Genomic DNA, 23159 nt, shown 5'->3' with positions numbered 1-23159 from the left:
TCGTATGCGCATGTCTGATCTGTTACAGCGTGAGCACTTACTTGCTGTATCATGAGCACATTCTTACAGCAGTGTGAGTGCAACACTCTGCTGTTCTGCGTGTTGTGTACCAGTTTCTCTGATGCACACCGTGCTACTTCCCACTGTTGAGGTGGACGCTGCCAGAGAAAGTCCGGAGTATGCGGCTGGTGGCGGTGTGGATCAGCATCCGCAGAGTGCCTTGCTGGGTACACCCAGGGCGCATGCCGATGGCTCCACCACCTCCCTCCGCTCAGCTGTCCTTAGCAGTGGTGTTGGTGACCAGGTGGATACGGTCGGTGAAGTGGCCACCTGTCTTGTTCTGTCCTCATCCGATCTGCTCTCGGTGACGCTTTCCACAGTATCGCTGCAGCTGTTGACGGACGTTATGGAAGTAAGAATGCCGTTGCACTGTAGTTGGTAGTAGGAGCAGGCATTGTTGTCATTCATATCAACCCATTCTCATTGACTTGGCTTTGTAGCGCCATATGCTGATGCTCCCACACTCACTCTTTTCTAATGATTTTCCTTACAAATAATCTAATACTATACAGCTAGTATAAGCTTGTGCGAATCATGTTGGTATGCGTTACCGAATACTGGTAAATTATGTGGAAAGTGATGCCTTGCCATAGCGACTCACTTTGTGGTGCTCCAATGAGACTGGGGTAACGGGGCTGACATGCCAGCCCCATGCAATTCTCCTGTGTTCAATGCACTATGTTTCTGCTCACTCTTTGCAGGCCTACTTTGCCGAGGTGTCCACGCATAATGACACGGTGCGTGCTCAAGTCAGCTGCCTGGACGTCCCTGTGCTTGTTCGTAATGAGGTGAGAGGCGCTCTAGTGAGGTGAGAGGCGCTCTCGTGAGGTGAGAGGCGCTGTGAGTGATTCTAGGTAGGGCCTAGACTGTGTAGGGCATTCTCATTTTTATCATTCCACAATCACCCCATGACATAGTCCACAATCACCCCATGACATAGTGCCAATAAACAGGTGATGCGGGTGATTTTAACCAGCCATGGTGGGGAAAACTGAGAAAAGAAGGAGATAATACAATGAAAAAAAAGAAAACGGAAAAGAAAAAAGGAGTATTAAAGGAACCTGGAGAGAGCAGTATGAAGATTAGGCTAGCAACGAAAAGCAGCGAATTGTCAATTCAACTCAGGTAGGCGTGGGCGAAAGGATGGAACAAAAATGCAGCATAGGTATCACGAGACTTTAGCTCCTGCGGGAGCCGAGGCCAATGAGAATAGGCCAATGAGAATAGGCCTTGAATAGAGAGGATTTTAAAAAGTATCAATGATCTGACAAGTGGGAACTGGAGAAAACATCTAGTAAGCGAGCTATTATTGAAACTTAAATGCGCAAGTACATGCGGAGGAGCAGGTTTAACCCTTCACTATCCGATTAAATGTATAGAAGCCCACGCAATCACCAAATCTGAACTTAGAATTAGACGTAACTTTGGTTGAATTTGACAATTTCCACGATCTTGGGCATCCTGGAAAGGTCTTGACGTCTGATGCAGATACACGGCACCGTATAGGCGCTGCAGCACCATATCAACGCAGGCAATGGTCTTTGCTGCATGTCCTTTGATAGAGAGAAGGGACTCCTTACTCTCCCTGATGTTGTGCTGCTAACTGATTGTGTGCTGCTGTCCAGAATCGACTCAAGATTAAACCAATGTGTGTGTGCGTGCGTGCGTGCATGTGTGCGTGCATGTGTGCGTGCGTGCGTGCATGTGTGCGTGCATGCGTCTGTGTACTTGCGTGTATTTCTGTGCGTCTGTGTGTGTATACAGCTTGGTTTGAGCATGGATGTAGTATCTTACCAAGAGCTGTTGAGCAAGGTATGGTGGTTGTTAATAACAGGCTGTTTAGGTGCAGTGTGTGACTATAGTAGTATTCTGTGCTTTGTTCTTTGTACATCTGTATTACAGAATGTCTATGACTTTCCTCTCCTGTACTGTGGTTACACAAATGATGTGATCAGACTCAACATTTTAGTTTGTCTTTTGTTCTTCACTATGTTGTCGATCTCCAGCCTAATGAGAGTATAATCAAAACTCAGCACCTGAGCCCGCACAAGACAATGCGCTTGAGCTGGCCATCGCATCAGCCGGCGTTGGCGTCCTTCATGACGTCCGACGCTGCCACGGCTGCGCTGGAGTACGTACCCGCTCGGCGCCCGCCGCGCTTGCCAAGCAGTAACAAGTGGCATATGGAACGTGGCAATGAACAGTTGGACTGTGGTGAGCATGACGAAGACGATGACGACGACAATCTCGACGACCTGTTGCTTTTCTGCGATGACCCCGGTGACTGGCTGATGCAGGGAGTGAAGAAGCTCGTTGAGCACTGCTACAGCTCCGCTGGTGCTGCGGGCACAATGGGTATCGTGCGCAAAGATTCGGGCCTGTTCAGCAAAGCTCAGCTGCGCTCCGAGTCAACCGTCAGCGGTGGTGAGGGTGCATTCGCTGAGTGGCCATTGCTGCGCGCTCCGGACAATGTGAAGAGCCACACCATGCCAGCTGTTAATGAGGATGGTGCCTATAATGAAGCAGTTGTGGATGGTCGTGATGAGGTTGATGGTGGTGCTGGTGGTGCTGGTAATCGCCGACGAATTGTTCCACCGCCACCACAACCGAAAGTGTCTAGAAAGCCTCGTTTATCTGATGTAGGGCCGATGCTGTCGATGACGATTGATGTTGATGAGGATGAGACTGATGGTGGTGAGCGGTCGCAGAGCAGCAGCACTGAACCTGGTGATGATTGTGATGAGAATACAAGTCACTTGTGTAACCTCTGGTCTCATTTCTCGGGTAGTCATTCTGTCGATGAACAGGATCAACGTGCGAAAGCAGTTGATGCGGAGGATGCTCTCAGTGCTGATGGTGGAGGAGGGGATGAGACCGACTTTGCCGCGTACAGTCTTCACAAGGCACCCGCGCTGGGTGGTCTGCCGTCTCCTAGTCTCGACACGTCACAGTCGCCGCTCGACGCTTTCCTGCAGGCAGGGCGCTTGCTGGCATCCGTAGGCAGTACGGCCACCAGCACCACCGACAGTCCTGTCGTCAATCGTCAACAGCCACTGGCAGTGCAGGTAAGGGTACGATAAAGACTGTAGTGTAGACTCTTGGCTGGAGGGAAATAAACCAACACACGAAGCACGAAAACCGTATAGTTTTGACTAGGCCTTTCGTACCATTACTTTTCAAGTCGCATACTCCGGTGGTGATTGATGCCGTGGTGTGTATGTACATGTATGTACCCTGCTGTTGCCTTCGGAATGCTGTTGATTGAATTGAGTCCAACCTTACGCAATGCCCGCGTATCACAAGACAGATGGGCACATATCTACTGCCTTTTTTCTACTGCCACCGTGTGTTTGCATCAGTTGCTCTTGTGGAGTATACTGAGCATGCCTCTGCACCTTGCTTGCATACATGTACCGTATTTTCCGGAGTATAAGCCGCACTGTAAACACCAGTAAATTCACCCTGAAAAAGTCAGTGCAGCTTATGCTACGATGGTCAAATTAATGGTGATAAAGAGGGTCGATGTCTGTACTTTGTGACGAAAATCTGGGTGCGGATTATACTCTGCAAAATCTGGTATTGTGAACGGCTTTATTACAGGGTCTTGGTATGATCGTCTGTGATGCTGATCAACAGGTTTCTGTGGGCATTCCCCCATTCTCCTCTCTCCAATTGCAGTCGAGTGGAATGGATTTCTGCCATTTATCATGATTTGCTTCAGGTGGATGGGTTTGACGTGCTGCGGGCTGTGCCACTGAAACCAACCGGCACATATGTCCTGCGCATACGACCTACGACTCGCCATGCATGGTCGAAGGTAGGTCAGAGGACCGCTCGGTGTGGGGGTCTGTTGTTTTCCACATGAGGGTTTCACTCTTCATCTCTGAGTTTAGTAGTACATTCCATACAATGGTAGAATATGGAGTTTCACCATGCAGTGTTTGTTTCTGTCTCCCCCCCCCCCCCCCCCTCCCTCTCCCTTTCCCTCTCCCTTTCCCTCTCCCTTTCCCTTTCCCTCTCCCTCTCCCTCTCCCTCTCTTGTTGGAGCTTTTACAAGTATTCCCCCCCCCCCCTCCAACTGGAAAGTTCTAAGAATCTTGGTTGTCAGCCTGTTCTTGTGGCTTTGAAATGCGTGGATCTCTCTGAGCATGTGTTGTGTTTGTGCGGGCATTGTGTGTGCTGGCATTGTTTGTGTGTATGTAGAAACCAGGCTGCCTGGCGGTGGCATGTGAAGTGAAGACAACGGAAGGTCAGCGTGCAGTGACGTTCCACTCAGTCATGGAAGTAGGTACATGTAGCAAGAACTGCCAAGCTTGCCGGAAATATATGTGCTGCAATTTGTTTCCTTCTTTCGTGTGCCATATTACTGCATGCTTATGGTGTCTACTACTCACTTGCTTCAAAGTAGGCATCAAAGTGGACTTTGCATGTGCTGTGCTGTGCTGTGCTGTGCTGTGCTGTGCTGTGCTGTGCTGTGCTGTGCTGTGCTGTGCTGTGCTGTGCTGTGGTTTGAGTCAGTTCATGTTCCTGGGTAGTAGTACGACTCTGTGTAGTTACTTGAGTTAATTCTTACCCTTGTATACTTTTAAGTATACGTGCTCCATGTTCTCGATCCTCCGTTTGTCCCACCTGCGCAGATTAAGAATCATCTTTCCGTGGAGTTGAATGTGTACTGTCGGCCAGACATATCAACTGTTGATCTCGCCGCTGCGGAGCTAGAGCAGTGGATCTCCTCGGAGCTGAAAGGTCTGGAGAGCCACATTGAGACGTTTGAAGGCCAAAAGCTGCTGCAAATCGGCCGAGTGAAACCGGGCGACACGTTCTTTGTTCCCCTCTTCATTGTCTATGAGTGGGAGTTGTTTGTATCACCTGATAACACACTTGGGTAAGTAAGTAGGACAAAGCTACTAAAAAAGTGCAATTGTGCTCCGAGTTGTGTTTGAGAAAATGACCAAAGAAATGATGAACATCGTCAACAACGACATTTCCTCTGACATAGGAGTGCGGTACAAATTGTGGAGCCGTTGAGCTGTGCGAGTGTGTCCTCCACAGTTGGTAGTGCTCACGCTGGTGTTTGGACGCTTGACATCCCCATAATAGTTGTGCTCACTGAAATCCGACCTCAAGTGCGAAACTGGCACCCTGGACCAGTTCTGATCACATCCCTGTCCTTGTACATGTGTCCATCCAGCCGCATTCGTACCACTTCTGGGGTGTCCAGGGCCCTGTAGGTTGAGGGCGCCAACTATGCACTTTGGGTCGGATTTCACCGAGCGCAACTGTACTTTCACGTTGTAATTCGATTTGAGAACTGACATGAGCGGCAAGCACCAGTCAGTCGGCTGGTCGACTTTCGTAATGATACCTGCTGCCTCCATCCGCTCCAGATCTGTGTGGACAGATATGCATCGGGATGCAGCTAGCAGTGATGCAGTTGTATGGTTTACAGCCAGGCTTCAACTCAATTTCAACAGGTTTTATTGTTGAATTTTCAATTTTTGTCTGATATATATTTGCTGTCCATCAGGTTCGCACCATGTTTGCAAGGTTTTTCACTCGCTAACATATCATCAAAACAGCAAACCCTGCTGCAGTGCCCCTTACGTGGTGGCCCGGACGCTGGAGTGCCTCCGTTTTGCTTCAGGGTAAGACAGTATACACTGTACATGTGTTGTAGTACGTTATTTTGTGTACGTCGTTGGTGCATGCGCGTGTTGCTGTGGTGGAAAAAGCTGTCTTCGTCTTGAGTTCATCATGTCTTCATCTTGAGTTCATCATGATGTCTTCGTCTTGAGTTCGTCATGTCTAGTTGTGTTTCTTCGTCGTGTCAATAAACAGTCTTCTAAATGTAGTTATCGTCGTCCCTTTGTATAAGTGTGGAGATGGCACGGGACTGGGAGCAGGTAGAGAAAAGCGAGTTACAACACATGTACATTTGTAAGTACAGGCTATTGTTACTTATCCGTGGCCACTTCAGGAATGGGACCATCTTGAATAATTGAATGTGTTGCATGCTTGTGTGTGTGTGTGAGAGAGTGTATTGGTGTATTGATAATTTGATACAGTGAAACCTGTCTAAGACGACCGCTCAAGGGACCTTCAAAGTTTGGTCTCTGTGACCAGGCGGTCTCTTTATCCAGGGTCATTGGACTGGAAATAGCATCCCTTGGTCCTGGATGCAGTGGTCGTCTGGGACAGGTGGTCGTCTGGGACAGGTGGTCGTCTGGGACAGGTGGTCGCCTTATCCGAGTGGTCGCCTTTACAGATTTTACTGTACTTGCATATGTATGTAACGTATTTATGCTCGCTTATGTGCGTGTGTGTGTTCCTGCCATCAGCTTGCTGTGGAACTGGTGGAGGCACTTAGCACCTCATCGTCAACCGTGTCCGCCATTCTGTCACAGGCCTGCACTGTCCCCCGTCACATCCTCAACTTCCATCCGCCCGGAGTTCTGTACAACCTCCTGCCGTTCTGCATCCGCTACCTTGTCGAGGTGTGTGTGTGTGTGTGTTTGGTGTGTGTGTGTGTGTGTGTGTGTGTGTGTGTGTGTGTGTTTGGTGTGTGTGTGTGTGTGTGTGTGTGTGTGTGTTTGGTGTGTGTGTTGTGTGTGTGTGCGTGCGTGAACCCGTGCACGTGTGTGCTTGTGTTCATGTGTTCACATGCACTCTTGTTTGCATGTGACTTTTTCTGGCATTGTTGCTGTTGCTGTTGCTGCTGCTGCTGCTGCTGCTGCTGCTGTTGCTGTTGCTGCTGCTGCTGCTGCTGCTGCTGCTGCTGTTGCTGCTGTTGCTGCTGCTGCTGTTGCTGCTGTTGCTGCTGCTGTTGCTGTTGTCATCGTGTAGCACACACGCACCTGCATGTGATCTTGACAGCACTGATATACTTAGTGTGGTATGACTGTGTACTCTCCTGTGTTCATGCAGGGCGTGTCTGTGTCATGGGTTGAAATTGAACCCGGCCAACGAGACTGCCTGTACACAAACAGCCTGGAGCATTCTCAGACTCTACTGATCAAGGTAGGTGTTCCGTGTTCCGTGTTCGATGTTCTGTCATTGGCGTTGATGCTATTTCTGGAAGGCTAGTGATTCTGTCATTATCGGCATGGAGAGGATCTTTCACCCTTTATGATCCAGTCCATCGCTATTGATCTAGAGATCTACTGTGGTGCTCCTTCCCCCGTTGGCGTAAATGGTGTGCCTACGCTTCGGGGGAGAATTTTGGCTAATGGTAAGTCTGTGTGATGCTAATGGTAAGGCCCCACAAGCTGTGTTGAGTGGCATACTAGGTCACGCAGAGCAAAGGCCATGCTGGTAGCTGTGTTGTGTTCGGTACAAGTCGCTTCATCTTCGAACAACACCGTGACAGTGCTGGTTGTCTAGTTTTTTCAATTTGCAAAATCTAAAAACTGAGAATTCAGTACACGTGTGTGCAGTTAGCGATAATTGGACATAGCATGGTGCTCTGCCACAGATTTTGATCTCTCTGCACCTTGATCAGCTAGCAGACCAAGCCTGATGTGTAAGTCGAGTGTAACCCTCTTATCGTGTAGGTGAACTCTCACTAGCTCCTTTCTTATGTGTGGCAGTGGACTGTGTTGCATGAACTGTGTGTATTCTGTGTTTGACTAGCTACCGGATTACCGTGGGAGGCAGTGGGAGGGCAAGATCAATGTGCATCGCAATGCCGCTCCTGCCGTACATCCGCTGAGCCGCTCCAGCCTTTATCAGCCGGTGAAATTCAAGACCACCGACAAGGCAGAGAAAATGGTACAGGCTTGAGAAAGTGACTGATGTGTTTGCCTTGGTCCAGTCACATATGTGACTTAGCTTGTTGAACAGAGGGCTGCACTGCGATTCTTATTTTCACTCATCATTCCACCATCGTTTGCATTGGCTCTCCTGAATGGTGTCATGTTCTGAACTTTTCACTCATCGTTTGTGGTGACCCTTGTTGTCATAATTCTGTGTTCTTTGTTTAACCTTCCTCTGCAGTATTTGGCAGTGGCACTCTCTGCTGAAGAGTCTCTGCACGTCCGCTTCTTTGCACCCTACTGGCTAGTCAACAAGACCATGCTGCCACTGGAATGGAAGGGAGTGAAGGTATGGCGTTAAATCCACCGTCTCACAGATATCAGTTATGTACGCTACATGTAGCTATGTTGGTACCTGGGACTCTTACATGGCGTGTCCCATGGCCTAGCTCCATGGCGTGTCCCATGGTCTAGTTTCATGGCGTGTTCCATGACCTAGTTCCCGGTGCTGTGGTTGTAACAGTTAGCACAGGGACTGTACCAATGTCTGAATGATTTACTTTGCTTGTGTCTTTCCTCGTGATGCTCTCACAGCATGGTACCACGTTCCGCAGTGACGACATCCTTGTATCACAGCCTGGAGCTTCTGTCAGTTCCAAGATGCCAGGACTGACCAGTGAGTATGCTGCATCAAGTGCAGATGATGACACAGGATGTCCTGCTGACCCAGTGTTGTTCTCCTTCGGCAAGTCTCTGCACAAGGGAAAGGTGAGCAATGCATGCCCTGGCTTTTCCATGGCAACACTGGCATTACCATGGCAGCACTGGCAATATCATGGCAACACTGGCATTACCATGACAACCATGTCATTACCATGGCAGCCCTGATAGTGCTGGGTCCCTGAGTATGCTCTAAATCCTGGTGAAGCATTCTGGTGCTTGTAATGGAGAGGCTGGCCGCTGTACATGTACAATGGATGAGCTATGCAGTAGTGTTGTGAGAAGTAGTACGGTTACTGTCTCTCCGAATTTCCTTTGGAGGGACGGCATTGCCTTAACTTTTTTTTTCGCACGTGAAGCCTTGCTGCCTAGAGATGTGGGTAATCTAATCATGTGAGGGCTGTGCTTTGATCTCTTGCTCCACAAGTCCAGACGAAACCTGTTCACAGTCCCTACTACCACCTTTTAGTATGAGTGTTCTTCACTACACACTCACGCATGCACACATGCATGCACACACGCATGCACACACGCACACACACACACACACGCATGCACACACGCACACACACACACACACACACACATGCACACACGCACACACACACACACACACACACACACACACACATGCACGCAAACACGTGCACGTGCGCACAAGCACACACACACACCCACATACACACACACGCACGCATGCACGCGCGTGCGCGCGCACACACACATTAAGTGAAGCTTCGGTGTTCTGTATTATTCTGTGACTAGGTGTTTGTACGTGCTGATGTTGAGCAAAAGCACTGGCCCAAGAAGGGATTTTCCCTGGAGACGGTCGGTAGTGGCGACGTGGTAACTAGCCGGTCAGCAAGACTCTCTTATGAAGTGAGTATTGCATTCTCTCTTTCCGAGTGCTATTTCGTATAATTTGCCAAGTCAGTCAGGGCAGTACTTGTACTAGTATCCTACTTACCATTAGTTGGGTGCATGCATCTGCATCTGCATGAAGCTGAACCTCTTTCTCTTTGGCATTTCTGTGACTTTGGCTGTAAGCGCGAGCTTCAGCACAGGGAGTAGCCTGCTTGTTCTGGTTCTTTTCTTCAGTCAAGGAAAGCTCATTGTTGCATCATGCTATGTTGCTAGGATATCAGCAGGCCTGCTTTTTATTTTATTTTCTATTTTTATTTTTTGCTTGTTTTGTGCGGTCCAGTTCTGGCTTGCCATCAAGGCAAGTAGCTTTGGCCTGACCAAGATTGTTACCATATCTCCTCAGTTACTTGTCTTCAATCGAACCAAGGTAAGTAAGGCCCATATCCGTGCTACATTGACTATTCATTAATTAAGCAGTGCATACACTTCATTGCAGCCACGCAAGGTGTGCCAGGATTGTATTCTTACAAAAATAATGAAAAATTAGTTGATTGACAGTGCAGTAGTTACTTTGCTGTATTTCATTCCCATTTAGGCATTTATCCACTGATGAGAATGGGACGGAAAGCTTTTGGAACATGTTCTGGGCTGACTGAGTACTGTATAGCAGGAAATTTTCGGACGGAAATATTTTCGGACAAAGCCGATTTTTCGACCTTTCGTACGGATTATATTTTCGTACAGTGCTGCATGCTAAATGCACGTGTTCGCATGTATAGTGTACATAACTTCACAGGGACAAATTTTAGAACGGAATTAATTTTAGTACAAAAGAGGCTGTGTACGAAATCGTACGAAAATAAATTCCGTCCGAAAATTTCCTGCTATGCAGTAATTGACAACCTTGGTGCTTCATGTATGTGTGATTTGTTGTACATGTATTTGTCTTGTTGGGTCACGTGATTACGCTTCTAGGTGGACTTACAATGGGCCGATGAAGACGGCGCTGCTAAGAGTAACATGAGGAAAGACTGGAATAATATTGCAGCAGGAAAGGTTGGTGGCAAGTGTTTGTACCTTTCTTGTTTCGCTGGTCAGTCTTGACCGTCGTTCACACCGTGAAGGTTGTGTTCACCCCCGTGGCGCAATGGATTAGCGCATTGGACTTCTAATCGGGCTAGCTGCTTGACGGCATTCAAAGGTTGTGGGTTCGAATCCCACCGGGGGTGATTATTTTTTGTTCCTGTTTTTATATTGTTCATGGGGCACTGAATGTTTTCAATGTTTTTGAACCGTTCAGCCGAAAAAGACGCGGCTTACTTTTATGTGGTAACCATGGGAAATGGCTGAAAACCAACTTTTTATTTGTTGCCTCTCAGTCGTTGTGAGTAGGGACGTTACCCCATTTTCCTAACTTGCTCCAATTGTTTCGATTTGAAGCTGATAATATATATTAGGAATGAGAGAAATGCAGAAGTGCGGATTTCATACTGACCAACCCCCCAAATGACAATCCCTTGACAAGACATGCTAAATCCCTTGACAAGACATGCTAATTCCCTTGATTTCACCTAAAATCCCTGGATACACCAAAAAAAGCTGGAAAAAAAGGCGTTTGCCCTGATCGGATGTCTATGCTGATGCAGGACGCGTGGTTTTTCACATAAACCAGACCACGAACGAAGAAAAAAACCCCGCACACACACACAATAGGCTGACGCAATAAAGAGGAAAAAACACACAGATCAGGATTTACAGGAGTACATGCAAAAGCACATGTGGGGCCCGAACTCCCACCGGAAAGATAAAACAACGGCAGATATAGGCCACTGAAAGAGAATAGAAAAAAGAGAAAAACCCAAGCAGAGCTAAACCACAAAAAAGCAATTAGGCCAAACGGAATGTGGGGCCTGAAATCCCACTAGAAAACAACAGCAATACGAAAAGATCAGGACTTGAAAAGAAAAGAGTGCTGCAAAATCAACCTGGATGCGCACCAGTGATCTGGTGATCACACAAGGAAACAGAAAAGCATATGGGGCCTGAACTCCCACCACAAGAAAAAATCAATGTCAGGACTTAGAAGCAAAAGATACACAAATGGTCACAGCAGATCGGCAGAGGCTGCATCCTCATCAACAGCATTCACTGGCAACCTGGCCTCTGCGGGCTAAAGACTGGCCGTTGTGGCTTTCTTGGCACGACTTAGAAACTGGGGGCTCAACAGTGAGGCACTCTGATGGCAAGGGACCGGGTGGTTGTGCTTACAACTGTTGAGGTTGCTTGTGGTCTCTCGCTTCAGGTGGCTTCGTGGACTTGTCTCGATTTTTTCACCATACTGAATAAACGCTCCGGATCAGCATTTGAATGTGGCAGAACCAAAGCCACCTTCGCCAGCTTGCTCAGGTTTGCGAATCGACGCTGGGTGCTGTCTTCGGGACGAGTCAACTTACTCAAAGCAGACCAGAACTGATCGAGACTTTCTCCATGAGGTGGTAGCACATAATCTGGCAAAAGCTCTTAAAGTCGAGCAGCTCAGTAAGGATGGCATCAATGTCCTCGGGTGACTGCTCTTTCAGGGGCCTGCGGCACAGGTTGGTTACAGCAGCAGATGAAATTGACGAACGGCTAGTCGGGTTGAGGAATGAAAGAGCACGAATGGTAGCATCATTCAAAGGAAGCTTGTCAAGCATCTTCTTAATGATGCAGGCTTCATAGAAGCCCCTCACACCATCGTACAGTTTACGTTCGACGCTCGGATCCTGCTCATCTTCCGCCTCGATCAGTGCCAGCCTTGCATGGGTGCCAATACCGAGCTCTGAACCGGCGAGCTGGTGGCTGCGATTCGCATATTCGATCTTTGGCAGATCTTCACTGTGGCAATCTTGGATGATGCAGGAATCCACAAAGTTAGTGAGGTAAGACCGCAGCAGAGAGAGGAAGTCTGCCTGCATGGTACCGACCCGGCTAGCATTTGTCTGGAACAAAGTTGTGAATTTGTTCAGCGGCTCCAGAGCAAAGGGGACGAACTGGCACACAAGCTTACTTAGCGGTGAGTCCATCAGCTTGAGCACACGTTTGAGCCTATCGTTTCGCGGCTCAATGTCCCGCTGCTGGTCGAAGAAGGCATAGAGAGCATCCCATTGGTCGAGGAGGCACTTGAGGCAACGCTTCATGCTCAGCCAAAGGGCTGTCGAGTGTTTCAGGACACGAACTGGCTGCAGCTCACCCAAATCCCGCTGAATATCAGCAAACATCTCCCAACGCTTCATTGTTGCAAACAGGCATGGACAAAAATCGGGTGACGGCCTGCTCATACGCATCATCCCAGTAACGGACCATAATTCCGAAGTACTTCCTGTCCATGTCGTCATTGCCACCATCACACAGGATTGTGAACGGAGAGGTTCGACAGGCAGGAAAGACTACATCGATCAGCTCCGGAGCCATGGCGTTGTTGATAATTGCAGCCGTTTTTGTACGACTACACGCAAATGATGCAGCGATCTTGCTATCAGGAAACATCACTTTGACGAGCTTGCTGAAGTGCTCGGCAGATCTAAACGATAGATTGTGGTCCGCCACAAACTTGACGAAATACGCCTCCGCCGTTACCGATTTTTTCCGCCAGTGTCGTCTTCTCTTGGCCCGCCGACATGGCCTCGGAAATTCCAGGCTGGGTGGCCACATCTCGCAGTGCCTTGGAGTGCTTGTTGGTATCCATGTGGCGTTTGATCTCATGAACACCACCACCAGAAATGTTTACGTTAACTTGGCACACAGTGCAAAAGACGAAGTTCGGACCCTTTCTACTTTCCTTCATACGGAACTTCGTCCACGATGGTTGCCACTTACTGGCGACCTTTTTCTTATCCGAAATCTATCCCATACTTGCTGACAGATGAAACAAAATCTCTCAACCTACTACGACTACTTGTCAGGAAACGACAACACCTGGACAGGCCCGGACTAGAGAAGAGAGTAGCCAGTAATCTCTGCGAAAAATCAGTTAGAGGAGAGGTCAATAGGCCGCCCGATCCTCGATCAAATGCTGCGCACTTTGTTCAAAATCGATCAACAGTGCATGGACGTTTGGTCTCCGTGATCCGGGTCTACAACAGTGCAGGCCAGTCAATCAGTCAGTCAGGCCTTGATCTACCGTACATCGCGTACGGGCACGACCGCCCGTACCGCTTTTTGTCTTCGAAAAAACGGGACCTTCATGGTAGATCCCTGGACTTCGACAAAATGTCCTTTTACCGGGAGTTTGCATGAAATCCCCTGGACCATCCCGGGAAAACCGGGAGGGTTGGTCAGTATGGGATTTCCTGGAAATTACAGTGACGAACAAGTTCGAATACATTCCGAAAATTTCTGGTCTGAATTGCCAAACTCCTAAAGGTAGCTGCATGAAGTAATGAGGCACACATCACCCCAGCTTTTGTATACTATATCTGTTCTCTCCCGGGACACAGCGTATACAATATACCGAGCGACGTGGGCCTCACATTTTCCCGAGGATATACCCTGGGTAGGATCTAACTGTTTTATGTCGACAGTCAAAGTGACTGGCAGGCAGCATACTTTCTAGTTGGTACACACGTGGAAGGAGAGGGAGATAGATAGATAAATAGATACTGGTAGATAGACTTGTCAGTTTGAGCACTCGGGAAAGATACGGTCGGGCCTTGTTTAAATCAGTCTTGAACATGCTTTACGCTTCCAGGGCTGTGTTCACCCCCGTGGCGCAATGGATTAGCGCATTGGACTTCTAATCGGGCTAGCTGCTTGACGGCATTCAAAGGTTGTGGGTTCGAATCCCACCGGGGGTGATATATTTTTTATTTCCGTAATTTTTTAATCATATTTAACAATTTGTTCATGGGATCTTTGTTTTACTGTATTGTAATGGACAATGTTGACATTGTTTCTTTCTATTTCGCCCAGAATTGTCCAATATGGCCACTAAAGAGCAGTACAGGGCGTATGGTGATCAAACCTGCAAACGGTTACAACTCCTCGCTGCCGTTCGATTATCGCTCTCCGCGGCACTATGTGCTGAGAATGGACAGCAAGGTATGTCATTGTAGTTCTCTCTGCAATGTTTGGTGCACTATTAAATAGTTGTTATCCTGTTGGTGAGGATGTGGGAGCAGGGACGATCATACCGAGCCCTTACCGCGGCCATCCCACTTTTTGTCGCAGACACTCATCCGGTTTGCTCAAGACCGACCGGTGTAAGTGTTTTGGGAGAGCATGATTTGTTGCCATGCTGTCTCTATCACATGATGTTATACTTCTAGTAGTGTCGGAATGAAAGCGTTTTGCGCTTGAGCACTGCAGATATGAAAAACCCTACTCTCCTCAGGCTTTAGAAAATCTTTACGGCGTGGTTTGTAGTATGTTTGCGGATGTCTGTACCCCTGTCCAGGATCTAGCTGCCGTCTGTGTGGAAGTTCGCCATTGCAAGAGCTCATTGAGCGTGGTGATCAGCGACTACTACCAGGGTGCTGCGCCTGTGCGCCTGGAGAACTGGTGTGACTCTGCCATCATCTGCTTTGCTCAGAAGTAAGGTTACTGGTGTGACTCTGCCATCATCTGCTTTGCTCAGAAGTAAGACTTACACACTTGGGCCAGGATTCGGTTAACAATGTTGGCCAAGAGGGAAGGGAAGAGGTTTTGCACTTGAGTCTATACACATACAGAGAAGGGAAACAAAAGCTTTGTGTTCTGTTACCCAGAGTTTCACGCAGAAGCGATCCTCAGGCGGCACTGGAGTGTATATAATGTGGGCATTGTTTTGACCAGAGTGTGTGCTGCTTCTGGGTTTTGTGAGCTAGGAGCGCTACTGATTGTAAGTAACATCATGCATACCAATGTGTTGTACTTTTCAGAGGGCAAATTCAGCAGCAGTTTCTCTGGCCGGGAACGTCACTACTCTACACATGGCCAGATCCAAGTGGTGAGTGCTGTCTGAAATGGTGGTGTGGTGGCCAGCAAGCAGAAGATGAGTCCGATGGAGCTGCTCGCACAACGTATGAAGCCATCCTTCACCAGGTACCACCGTTAATAGCTTGTACTGTTGTTGAAATTTTAGGATTCGCAGATTGGCATGCTCGCGTCGACAGGCTGAGTCTGGCACATGGCAGCCACGTGCATGTTCATGCCACAGACCTAGTGTGGCACTCGGATCGCACATTTCCTCCGATATCACTCACTTTTGAGTTTTGACCTTCTTTGCTGAAATTATTTCTCCGAGCACCTGTAGCGATTTCTGTGTTCTACCAACTGTGTTTGTAACAAAACTTCAGGATGGAGATGGCAGCTTCACTTTCTTTGCAGCTCCGATCGACTCGCCAGTCAGTCCAACCCTGCTGGGCATGCCGATGAAGAAGGCCGCTCACACGTCCGTTTCTCCCTCCATACAGCGCGGCTTCTGGCTGTCCTATCTCGATGGCTTCCAGCGCGTGTTGCTGTTCACGGACAAGTCGGCCATGCGTGAAAATCTAAGAAGGGTGAGAGATGTTATAATTTTATTCTTCCCAATCTGCGAACAGAACTGTTTCGTCCTTTGTGGACTCATCAGCGCAGCACAGAGAAAATGAGGCCGAACCTGATAGCAATGAAAAATAAATTTTCCAAAGCCAGATTTAAACCAGGCCCGAACGTACCTTGCCATATACACGTACAGTGTACTTGTATTCTTCTGTGTTTTGTTGCTCGTGTTCCCACAAACACACTCACCTCCCGGTTTTGACCGTCGTTTACACTTTCAAGTTTGTGGTCACCCCCGTGGCGCAATGGATTAGCGCATTGGACTTCTAATCGGGCTAGCTGCTTGACGGCATTCAAAGGTTGTGGGTTCGAATCCCACCGGGGGTGATGTTACCTTTTTTTCTTCCAGTTTGATTTTTTTTAACTCCACAACACAGCTTGTTTTTTGCCCTCTTTCATGATCATGGCCTGTGTTTTGCTTGCGTTGATTGTAGATGATGGCCGTTCAGATGTCTAACTTGCAGCTCTACTTATCTCTAGACGCAGTCCAGGTCTCACTGGTTGATGAAAAGCCAAGAGAAGTGGCTTTCATATCTCTGGCTAGGTGAGGACAATGGACCTTATGCCATTTGTACAGATCCACGAAATCCCGTAGAATCCCGTAGACCCGGTAGGGTGTTGAATGTGCAGGACCCTATTGTGTTTTCTGCTATTTCCACTAAGAAATGGGGCCTGAAGGCATTTCATACGAAAACCTTTTTCTGGCAAAGATCTAGCTAGTCATTAGTTCTAACCAAAGTGAAGAAGCTGGAAAAGCGATTGCTGGTCATTGAATTATGACGCTAAAAAGATCAAATGCGCATGCATAGCACACAATGAACACCCTACCGGGTCTAAGGGATTCTACGGGATTTCGTGGATCTGTACAAATGGCATAAGGTCGATTGTCAGCTGTGCTAGATGGATGTACTGTAGTCAGGCATGCAACACACTATCTATCCAGGGGTGTCGGAAACATTACAGTCGCTACGATTTTGGTCGTACCACTTCTCGTTGCTTGTGCCTAGTTTCTAATGAAATGCAGTGATGTTTGGCTCTTTGTTATAGGGAGTGTCACAGAATGACACCTGCAGTACAGGCCGTCCGTACCATCCTGAAATACCTTCCAACGGCTCTGCTTTCTCTGCTATCATCGCTCTGCACATCAGAGTGTTTGCGTCACATGCTGCTCAGATCTCAGAGAGTCTCACTTCTGTTATTGCTGTTATTGCTGTGGGATGTGATTGCTTTCATGCAGCGGTTCTGCCAACTGGGAGGTCCAACCATCGGAACGCCGGCCATCCCCCTCGTCCACAGCACCACAATGGGAAGCGTTGCCTGTTGCTCAGTCCTGTGCTTTGGAGGCGGCGTTCCAATCACAGCTGCCCAGCGTGTCCGTCTCCTCTGCCGTGTGCAAGCTGGCAGCCAATTTGAAGCAGATGCAGATGACCGTACCGTGCTCAGGTCGACTGCGGCGTTGTGCAGCACCGGCCGTGTGGCTGCAGTATGCGCAGTCCGCTCAGGCGTTTGGCGTACGCGCCGTTCTACAGCGGTTACAGGTGAGGCGGTCTGTTTGCAGCTCAAATTATATTGTGTTGTTGAACTCGGATACTGAGCCAATATTAAATGTGGAGATAATAAAGGACACTTTCTGACTGCTTATTATCTTGTTACAATGGTGGACAGTTACTCATAACTCGTAACCCATGTGACTTTTCATATCATTACATCTATTATATTGTATTATTTTACTTGAGCATTCCCACCAGAGACTACGGTCTTCTTGCAGGGTGCTCAGGAATGTTTCTTGTGTAGCATGCAATGTGTGTACAGGCTACTCTGTGGCCTCTCCTTTGGAATGTAGTACCTCATCTAATGTGAGAAGAGCCTTCCACTGGCGCAGATTGTGAATAGCAATTGAATAGAGCGGTTGTCAGTTGACAAACCCCCTTTTCTTTATAATGCAGTTGTGTGACGTCCACAACTTTCTTAGTGTATAATATATGAGTGTATTGTATTGTGTTGTGAACTTATGATAGATAGATAGATGTATTGGTCATTTGTTTGTTTGCCCCTTGGTTGACAGGTGGATGATCAGCTACTCAATAGTCCTGCAATCAGTCCTATATCTGACGCAGCTTATTCAGGTACTGTCTCAAGTTTATCTCGGACTGTGCTTGCATGTACATTCACTTGCTCAGTTTAGGTGTCCTACTGGCATTCGAGTATGTCCTCCATGGTTCTTCAGTGTTGTGATAGAATGACACATGGCTTGTTTCATTGCCTGCACTCAAGGTAGAATGAATGGCTGTAATCTTAGAGTTCTCTTGCGTTTGTCCAATCAACATGGCTGTTCTTGCTTGGTCTGCCAGGAGTGCAACCATTCCTCGAGACACTGGTCAGTGTTCAGCAGGCATCATCACATGCTGTCCGACATGTCAAGTAAGCCATCTCCAGCTGATCCCTCTGGGAGAACTGTGTTTGTGTGTCCATCGCAGCCATTTTGCTTGCACTAGTGCCAGTCTGCTGTTCGTTTAGTGTGTTTGGATTTTCATTCATTCATTCATTGTGTTTGTGTTTGGAGTTGCATGATTTAATTAATCTTGTGTTTTGCTAGTGTCCTTCACAGACAGGTAGATGGATGGACCTTTGTGTAAATAAAACTGAAATGTTCACTCCCTGCAATGGACCAATGGGGCATTATTGAGAGGTACTAGCTTTGGAAAGGTCCCTCTTGGTAACATTAGCTCTCCTCCTATGCTTTGAAAGTGACACGTACACGTAATGATAGCCTGGAATGATTTGTTCAGGAAATACCGGGCGTTTGTATACATGCATACTTGAGACGTCCTCATGGCACAAGTGCTGAACACTCGGTTAGCTATTCGTTCTACTCTCTATACGTGTGTGTTGCTGTGTCGATTTAAATGCACCAGGTGTGCGGAGCTGCAGATTCGCGATGTTCGGATGAAGCTAGATCTCGACTTTGTCGTTGGAGTTCTGTTTGTACTATGGCCATCCTTCTTGACCGATGAGGTTAGTGATGCTGCCACTACTGCCCGCTGTGACTGCCGTAAAAATAGTAGCGCGCGCGTGTGTGTGAATGTGTGTGCGTACATGGGTGAGTGTGTATGGTGTCACGTCTTTATGTGTCTCTCTGTACATGCATGTTACTATGTTGTAATGGCTTGTGCTCAGGTCGTCAAGCAGCCTAGATCAGTAAGCATTGATGACTTCCCTACTGGCTGGTGGAAATAATGACAGCGCTAAGAATATTGCATTCTTTGCACATTGGCACTGCATATTGGTTTCATCTTTTGATTGTATGATGTTGTTTGTTTAGACATCTGTGAAGGCATTGGCATTCCAGGAGGACCAAGCCAAGATTCGTAGATCGCTGGATGACATGAGCAGTGAGATGGTAAGATCAACTTCAGTTCCGGCTCGGACATGAATTTTCTTTTCGCTCGACGTCTGAATTTGTTACTGTGACGTGGTTCGAGATTGCGTGACTCACTCAGTATATTGAGTGGTGTTCATCGGAACAGAGCCCCAGGTGTGTGTTGTATTATTATGTACGCTATCCTATATGCAACCAACGCTATCCTATATGCAACCACCCGCGTGCGTCTGTCTTATTGTACGCAGTTTACGTTAGCTTACGTCATGCATTGGTATTTGGCATGCACGCATGACTACACATTGAGCATGCTGATTCCGTTGTGCTGTTCTTTGTTTTGTTGTTCTTTTCCACTCGCTCCTCGATGGAGACTACTACAAAGTATTTATTAGAATAAACCAATACGTTTATCACATGGCGCAGTGAACTATTTTCTTACCTGTCGTAGTAGTATTGTAGGCGGTAGGTCAGATCACCCGTTGTGACCTGACAATCCCGGCCCGTCGTTTCAGTGGTGTGAACCTCGTGCGAGTGCTGTAAATTTGTTTCGATTCGTAATGTCCGACTCTGGTAGTGATGCTGTCCCTGGCGCAGCAGCCACGCCAAACTTACCTGTCAGCCCTGATGTTCAGGCTCTGTTGACCTTCATGCAGGCACAGATGACAGCCGCAGCGGACCGCGAGGCACGCCTGACTGCCCTGTTGAGTAGCTCCAATAGTGGCAATACATCCACATCGCAGCCCACGACGAAACAAATCTCGGTGGAACGGCCCATCCTGCTTTCCTCTGCCACGCTCGCGGACCTCAACGCATGGGAGGAGGCTTGGGAGGATTACGCGAGATGCCAGAAACTGTCCGTTCAGGACCGACTCACACGAGTGAGTGCTCTACGCCAGGCACTAGATGAAGACATAAAGCGTTATTTGCGCGAGGGGATCATCGCCGTGGCCACTAATGCCGATGCCTCGGACATAATCTGTGCTGTCAAAAAATATATCCGTCGGCAACGTAACCCGTTGCTGGATCGGATAGACTTCTATAACCGACGCCAGCAACGTGGTGAAACCTTTGATGCTTTTTACACCGGCTTAAAGGAGTCCTTTGCTGCCTGCGACTTCGCCGACTTGCAAGTCTGTTCCGCATGCTCTGCCCGCATGTGCAGCAGTTGCCCCAAGATGCTGGTGCAAGCACACGAGGAGATCCTCCGTGACCGGATTGTTGTGGGTGTGCACGATGACGACACTCGGCACAAATTGTTAGCCGAACAATCCCTGACACTAGCTAACGCCGCAAAGATTTGCCGTGCTGAGGAAGCAGCAAAGCAAACTGGGGATGGTATTCTGCCGTCAGCATCAATCAACGCCGCCCGTAGGTCACAGTACCAGCGTCAGAAACGCTTTGGTGACAAGCCGGCGCCGGACGCCACCTCTAAGGCAGCACCCCAGTCTGCTTATTCATCACCCAAGAAATGTCCCCAGTGTGGCCGCTCTACGCATACCAAGTCTGCCTGCCCCGCTGCTGGCAAAACTTGTAACGGCTGCAAAGCCACTGGACATTTTGAAAAAATGTGCCCGAAGAAATCCAAGCAGCCACGTGGTTCCAAGATCGGCCAGCTGAAGCTCCAGCAAGCATCATCCGGGCAACAAGGCACCGTGTCTGTGACGACTACGCTCAACACGGAGGAGACAGGTGCAGCCATTAACTGGATACCGGACACCGGCAGTGATGTCGACGCCATTGGTCTTCGTCATCTTGACCTTCTGGGTGGATTCCCAGAAAACCTGGCGGAGGACCCAGACGTTGTCACCGGTGTGAACGGTCAGCCTCTCGTATCCGTTGGCCAGATCAGCTCCAGTCTTGGGCTAGGCTCCAAGACTCACCGCACCACCATACACGTGTACTCCGAGCTGTCGGATGCCTTGCTCTCCCGGACATCCCTGTGTGCGCTCGGATTGCTGCCGCCCAACTGGCCTTCTGTTTGCCGAGTTGAGCGCAAACCAGCACCTGAGCCCACCGCCGACCAGATTCGCACTGAGCTGCTGGAGGAGTTTTCTGACGTGTTCGACTCTGACAGTCTGAAGCCCATGTCTGGTCCGTCAATGGACATTCAGCTCGAACCAGACGCTACACCTTCCTGTGTTCATCACGCTAGACCAGTGCCCTATGCGTTTCGGGACCAGATTAAGGAACAGCTTGACAACATGGTGAAGGATGGCATCATTGAGCCTGTCTCTGAACCCCGCGACTGGTGCCACCCTATTGTTATAGTCGACAAGAAGGGCACCACTGAGAAGCGTCTAACGGTGGACTTCAAGAAGCTGAACGATCAGATCCAACGTCCCACGCATCCGACACAGCCACCTCGTGATGTCGTCACCAGTGTCAGCGGTCGCTTCTTTACGAAGCTCGATGCTCGCCATGGCTACTGGCAAGTGCCACTCAGCGAAGCAGCGCGGCCATTGACAACGTTTATCACTCCATGGGGCCGGTATCAGTACTTGCGCAATCCGCAGGGCCTCATCTCGGCCGGAGACGAGTATAACCGCCGTATGAGCACGGCATTCGACAACATCACCAATTTCAAAAAGGTCGTCGACGACTGTCTCGTCTATGATGATGACCTTGGTGACCATGTGGCACGCGTCCGGCGCGTATTGTTGTGTGCGCGCGAGCACGGCGTAACCCTTAGCGCGAAGAAGTTTGTGTTCGCTGCTACCGAGATCGAGTTCTGCGGCTACATCCTGAATGCTGACGGTTGGACTGTCGATGACGCTAAGCTCTCCGCTATCCGCGACTTCTCCACCCCGACGAATCGGACCGACCTCCGATCGTTCATGGGCCTCGTAAATCAGCTTGCTGAGTTTACACCTGCTATCGCCGAGCTGGCGACACCGCTTCGTGGTCTGCTGAAGACGTCTGCTGTTTTCCAGTGGGAAACGCCACACACCGATGCGTTCAACCGTGTGAAGAATGCTCTGGTCGAACCCCCCATTCTGGCGTATTACCACCCTGGTCTGGAAACTCGTCTGGAAACAGATGCATCCCGCACGAAAGGTCTCGGCTATGCACTGTTCCAACTGCACCCGTCTGGCTGGCGCCTCGTCCAGTGTGGTAGCCGCTTTATCACCGACACTGAAAGCCGCTACGCTATGATTGAGCTTGAATGTCTTGCTGTGGTCTGGGCTGTGCGCAAGTGCCACCTGTACCTTGCCGGCAGCAGATTCGACCTCATCGTAGACCACCAGCCCCTGATTCCGATCTTCAACACGTATAGCCTGGATCAGGTCGAGAATCCTCGTTTGCAGCGTCTCTTGCTGAAGCTTCGGCCGTACCAATTTCATGCTTCCTGGAGACAAGGAAAGCTGCATTATGCTGCCGACGCTCTGTCTCGAGCACCCGTCTCCGACCCACAAGCATCTGACCTGCTTGGAGAAGACGACCTGCCATCTGGTTCTGCTATTCGTGCGTGCCTCCGTGCTGATGACTCTGGTTCGATGTCAGCATTACGCTATGCGAAGCTCCAAGATGCGTGCGCCTCGGACTCTGAGTATCAAGATCTCCTGCAGATGGTACTCACCGGCTTCCCACGCTCCTGTTCCGACCTTCCACGGCATCTGCAGCCCTATTGGAATGGACGCGAACACCTATCTGTCGACTCCGCCGTCGTACTGAAGGGCAATCGCATCGTAGTACCTGCTGCTCTACGTGCATCTGTGCTGCACGATCTACACGCTGCACACCAAGGAATTGACCGCACCAAGCGCCGTGCGCGTCAACTAGTGTACTGGCCTGGTTTGAACTCTGAGCTTGACCGCCTTGTCCGTGCATGT

General features: G+C 49.0%; 1 protein-coding gene and 3 non-coding genes across 5 annotated transcripts in view; all 4 read left to right on the top strand.

The window, feature by feature from the left end:
- The window catches only part of LOC135815577 (intermembrane lipid transfer protein VPS13C-like), a 104405-nt gene that overhangs the window by 72630 nt on the left and 8616 nt on the right, over positions 1 to 23159 (top strand). The window contains exons 58-83 of one of the 2 annotated variants that reach the window (XM_065328890.1): positions 114 to 412; positions 762 to 848; positions 1825 to 1872; positions 2067 to 3125; positions 3782 to 3877; positions 4264 to 4344; positions 4698 to 4945; positions 5588 to 5705; positions 6399 to 6554; positions 6985 to 7077; positions 7690 to 7827; positions 8053 to 8160; positions 8406 to 8579; positions 9297 to 9410; positions 9736 to 9822; positions 10371 to 10451; positions 14343 to 14471; positions 14827 to 14963; positions 15290 to 15452; positions 15707 to 15910; positions 16385 to 16494; positions 17188 to 17488; positions 18016 to 18076; positions 18302 to 18371; positions 18866 to 18965; positions 19273 to 19350. In XM_065328890.1, the coding sequence (XP_065184962.1) occupies positions 114 to 412; positions 762 to 848; positions 1825 to 1872; positions 2067 to 3125; positions 3782 to 3877; positions 4264 to 4344; positions 4698 to 4945; positions 5588 to 5705; positions 6399 to 6554; positions 6985 to 7077; positions 7690 to 7827; positions 8053 to 8160; positions 8406 to 8579; positions 9297 to 9410; positions 9736 to 9822; positions 10371 to 10451; positions 14343 to 14471; positions 14827 to 14963; positions 15290 to 15452; positions 15707 to 15910; positions 16385 to 16494; positions 17188 to 17488; positions 18016 to 18076; positions 18302 to 18371; positions 18866 to 18965; positions 19273 to 19350 (4340 nt within the window). Of the gene's footprint in view, positions 1 to 113; positions 413 to 761; positions 849 to 1824; positions 1873 to 2066; positions 3126 to 3781; positions 3878 to 4263; positions 4345 to 4697; positions 4946 to 5587; positions 5706 to 6398; positions 6555 to 6984; positions 7078 to 7689; positions 7828 to 8052; positions 8161 to 8405; positions 8580 to 9296; positions 9411 to 9735; positions 9823 to 10370; positions 10452 to 14342; positions 14472 to 14826; positions 14964 to 15289; positions 15453 to 15706; positions 15911 to 16384; positions 16495 to 17187; positions 17489 to 18015; positions 18077 to 18301; positions 18372 to 18865; positions 18966 to 19272; positions 19351 to 23159 lie in introns of those variants that run through there. The other variant, XR_010553308.1, reaches the window with a different exon arrangement.
- On the top strand, positions 10529 to 10624 carry Trnar-ucu (transfer RNA arginine (anticodon UCU)). The gene is made up of 2 exons: positions 10529 to 10566; positions 10589 to 10624. It is a non-coding gene; the product is annotated as a tRNA-Arg (tRNA).
- Trnar-ucu (transfer RNA arginine (anticodon UCU)) lies at positions 14132 to 14227 on the top strand. Its single transcript has 2 exons — positions 14132 to 14169; positions 14192 to 14227. It is a non-coding gene; the product is annotated as a tRNA-Arg (tRNA).
- Trnar-ucu (transfer RNA arginine (anticodon UCU)) lies at positions 16182 to 16277 on the top strand. The gene is made up of 2 exons: positions 16182 to 16219; positions 16242 to 16277. It is a non-coding gene; the product is annotated as a tRNA-Arg (tRNA).

Source organism: Sycon ciliatum, chromosome 4 (assembly GCF_964019385.1).
Source record: "Sycon ciliatum chromosome 4, ocSycCili1.1, whole genome shotgun sequence".
In the NCBI taxonomy this organism is placed as follows: domain Eukaryota; kingdom Metazoa; phylum Porifera; class Calcarea; order Leucosolenida; family Sycettidae; genus Sycon; species Sycon ciliatum.
This window is presented reverse-complemented; position numbering and strand designations above follow the sequence as displayed.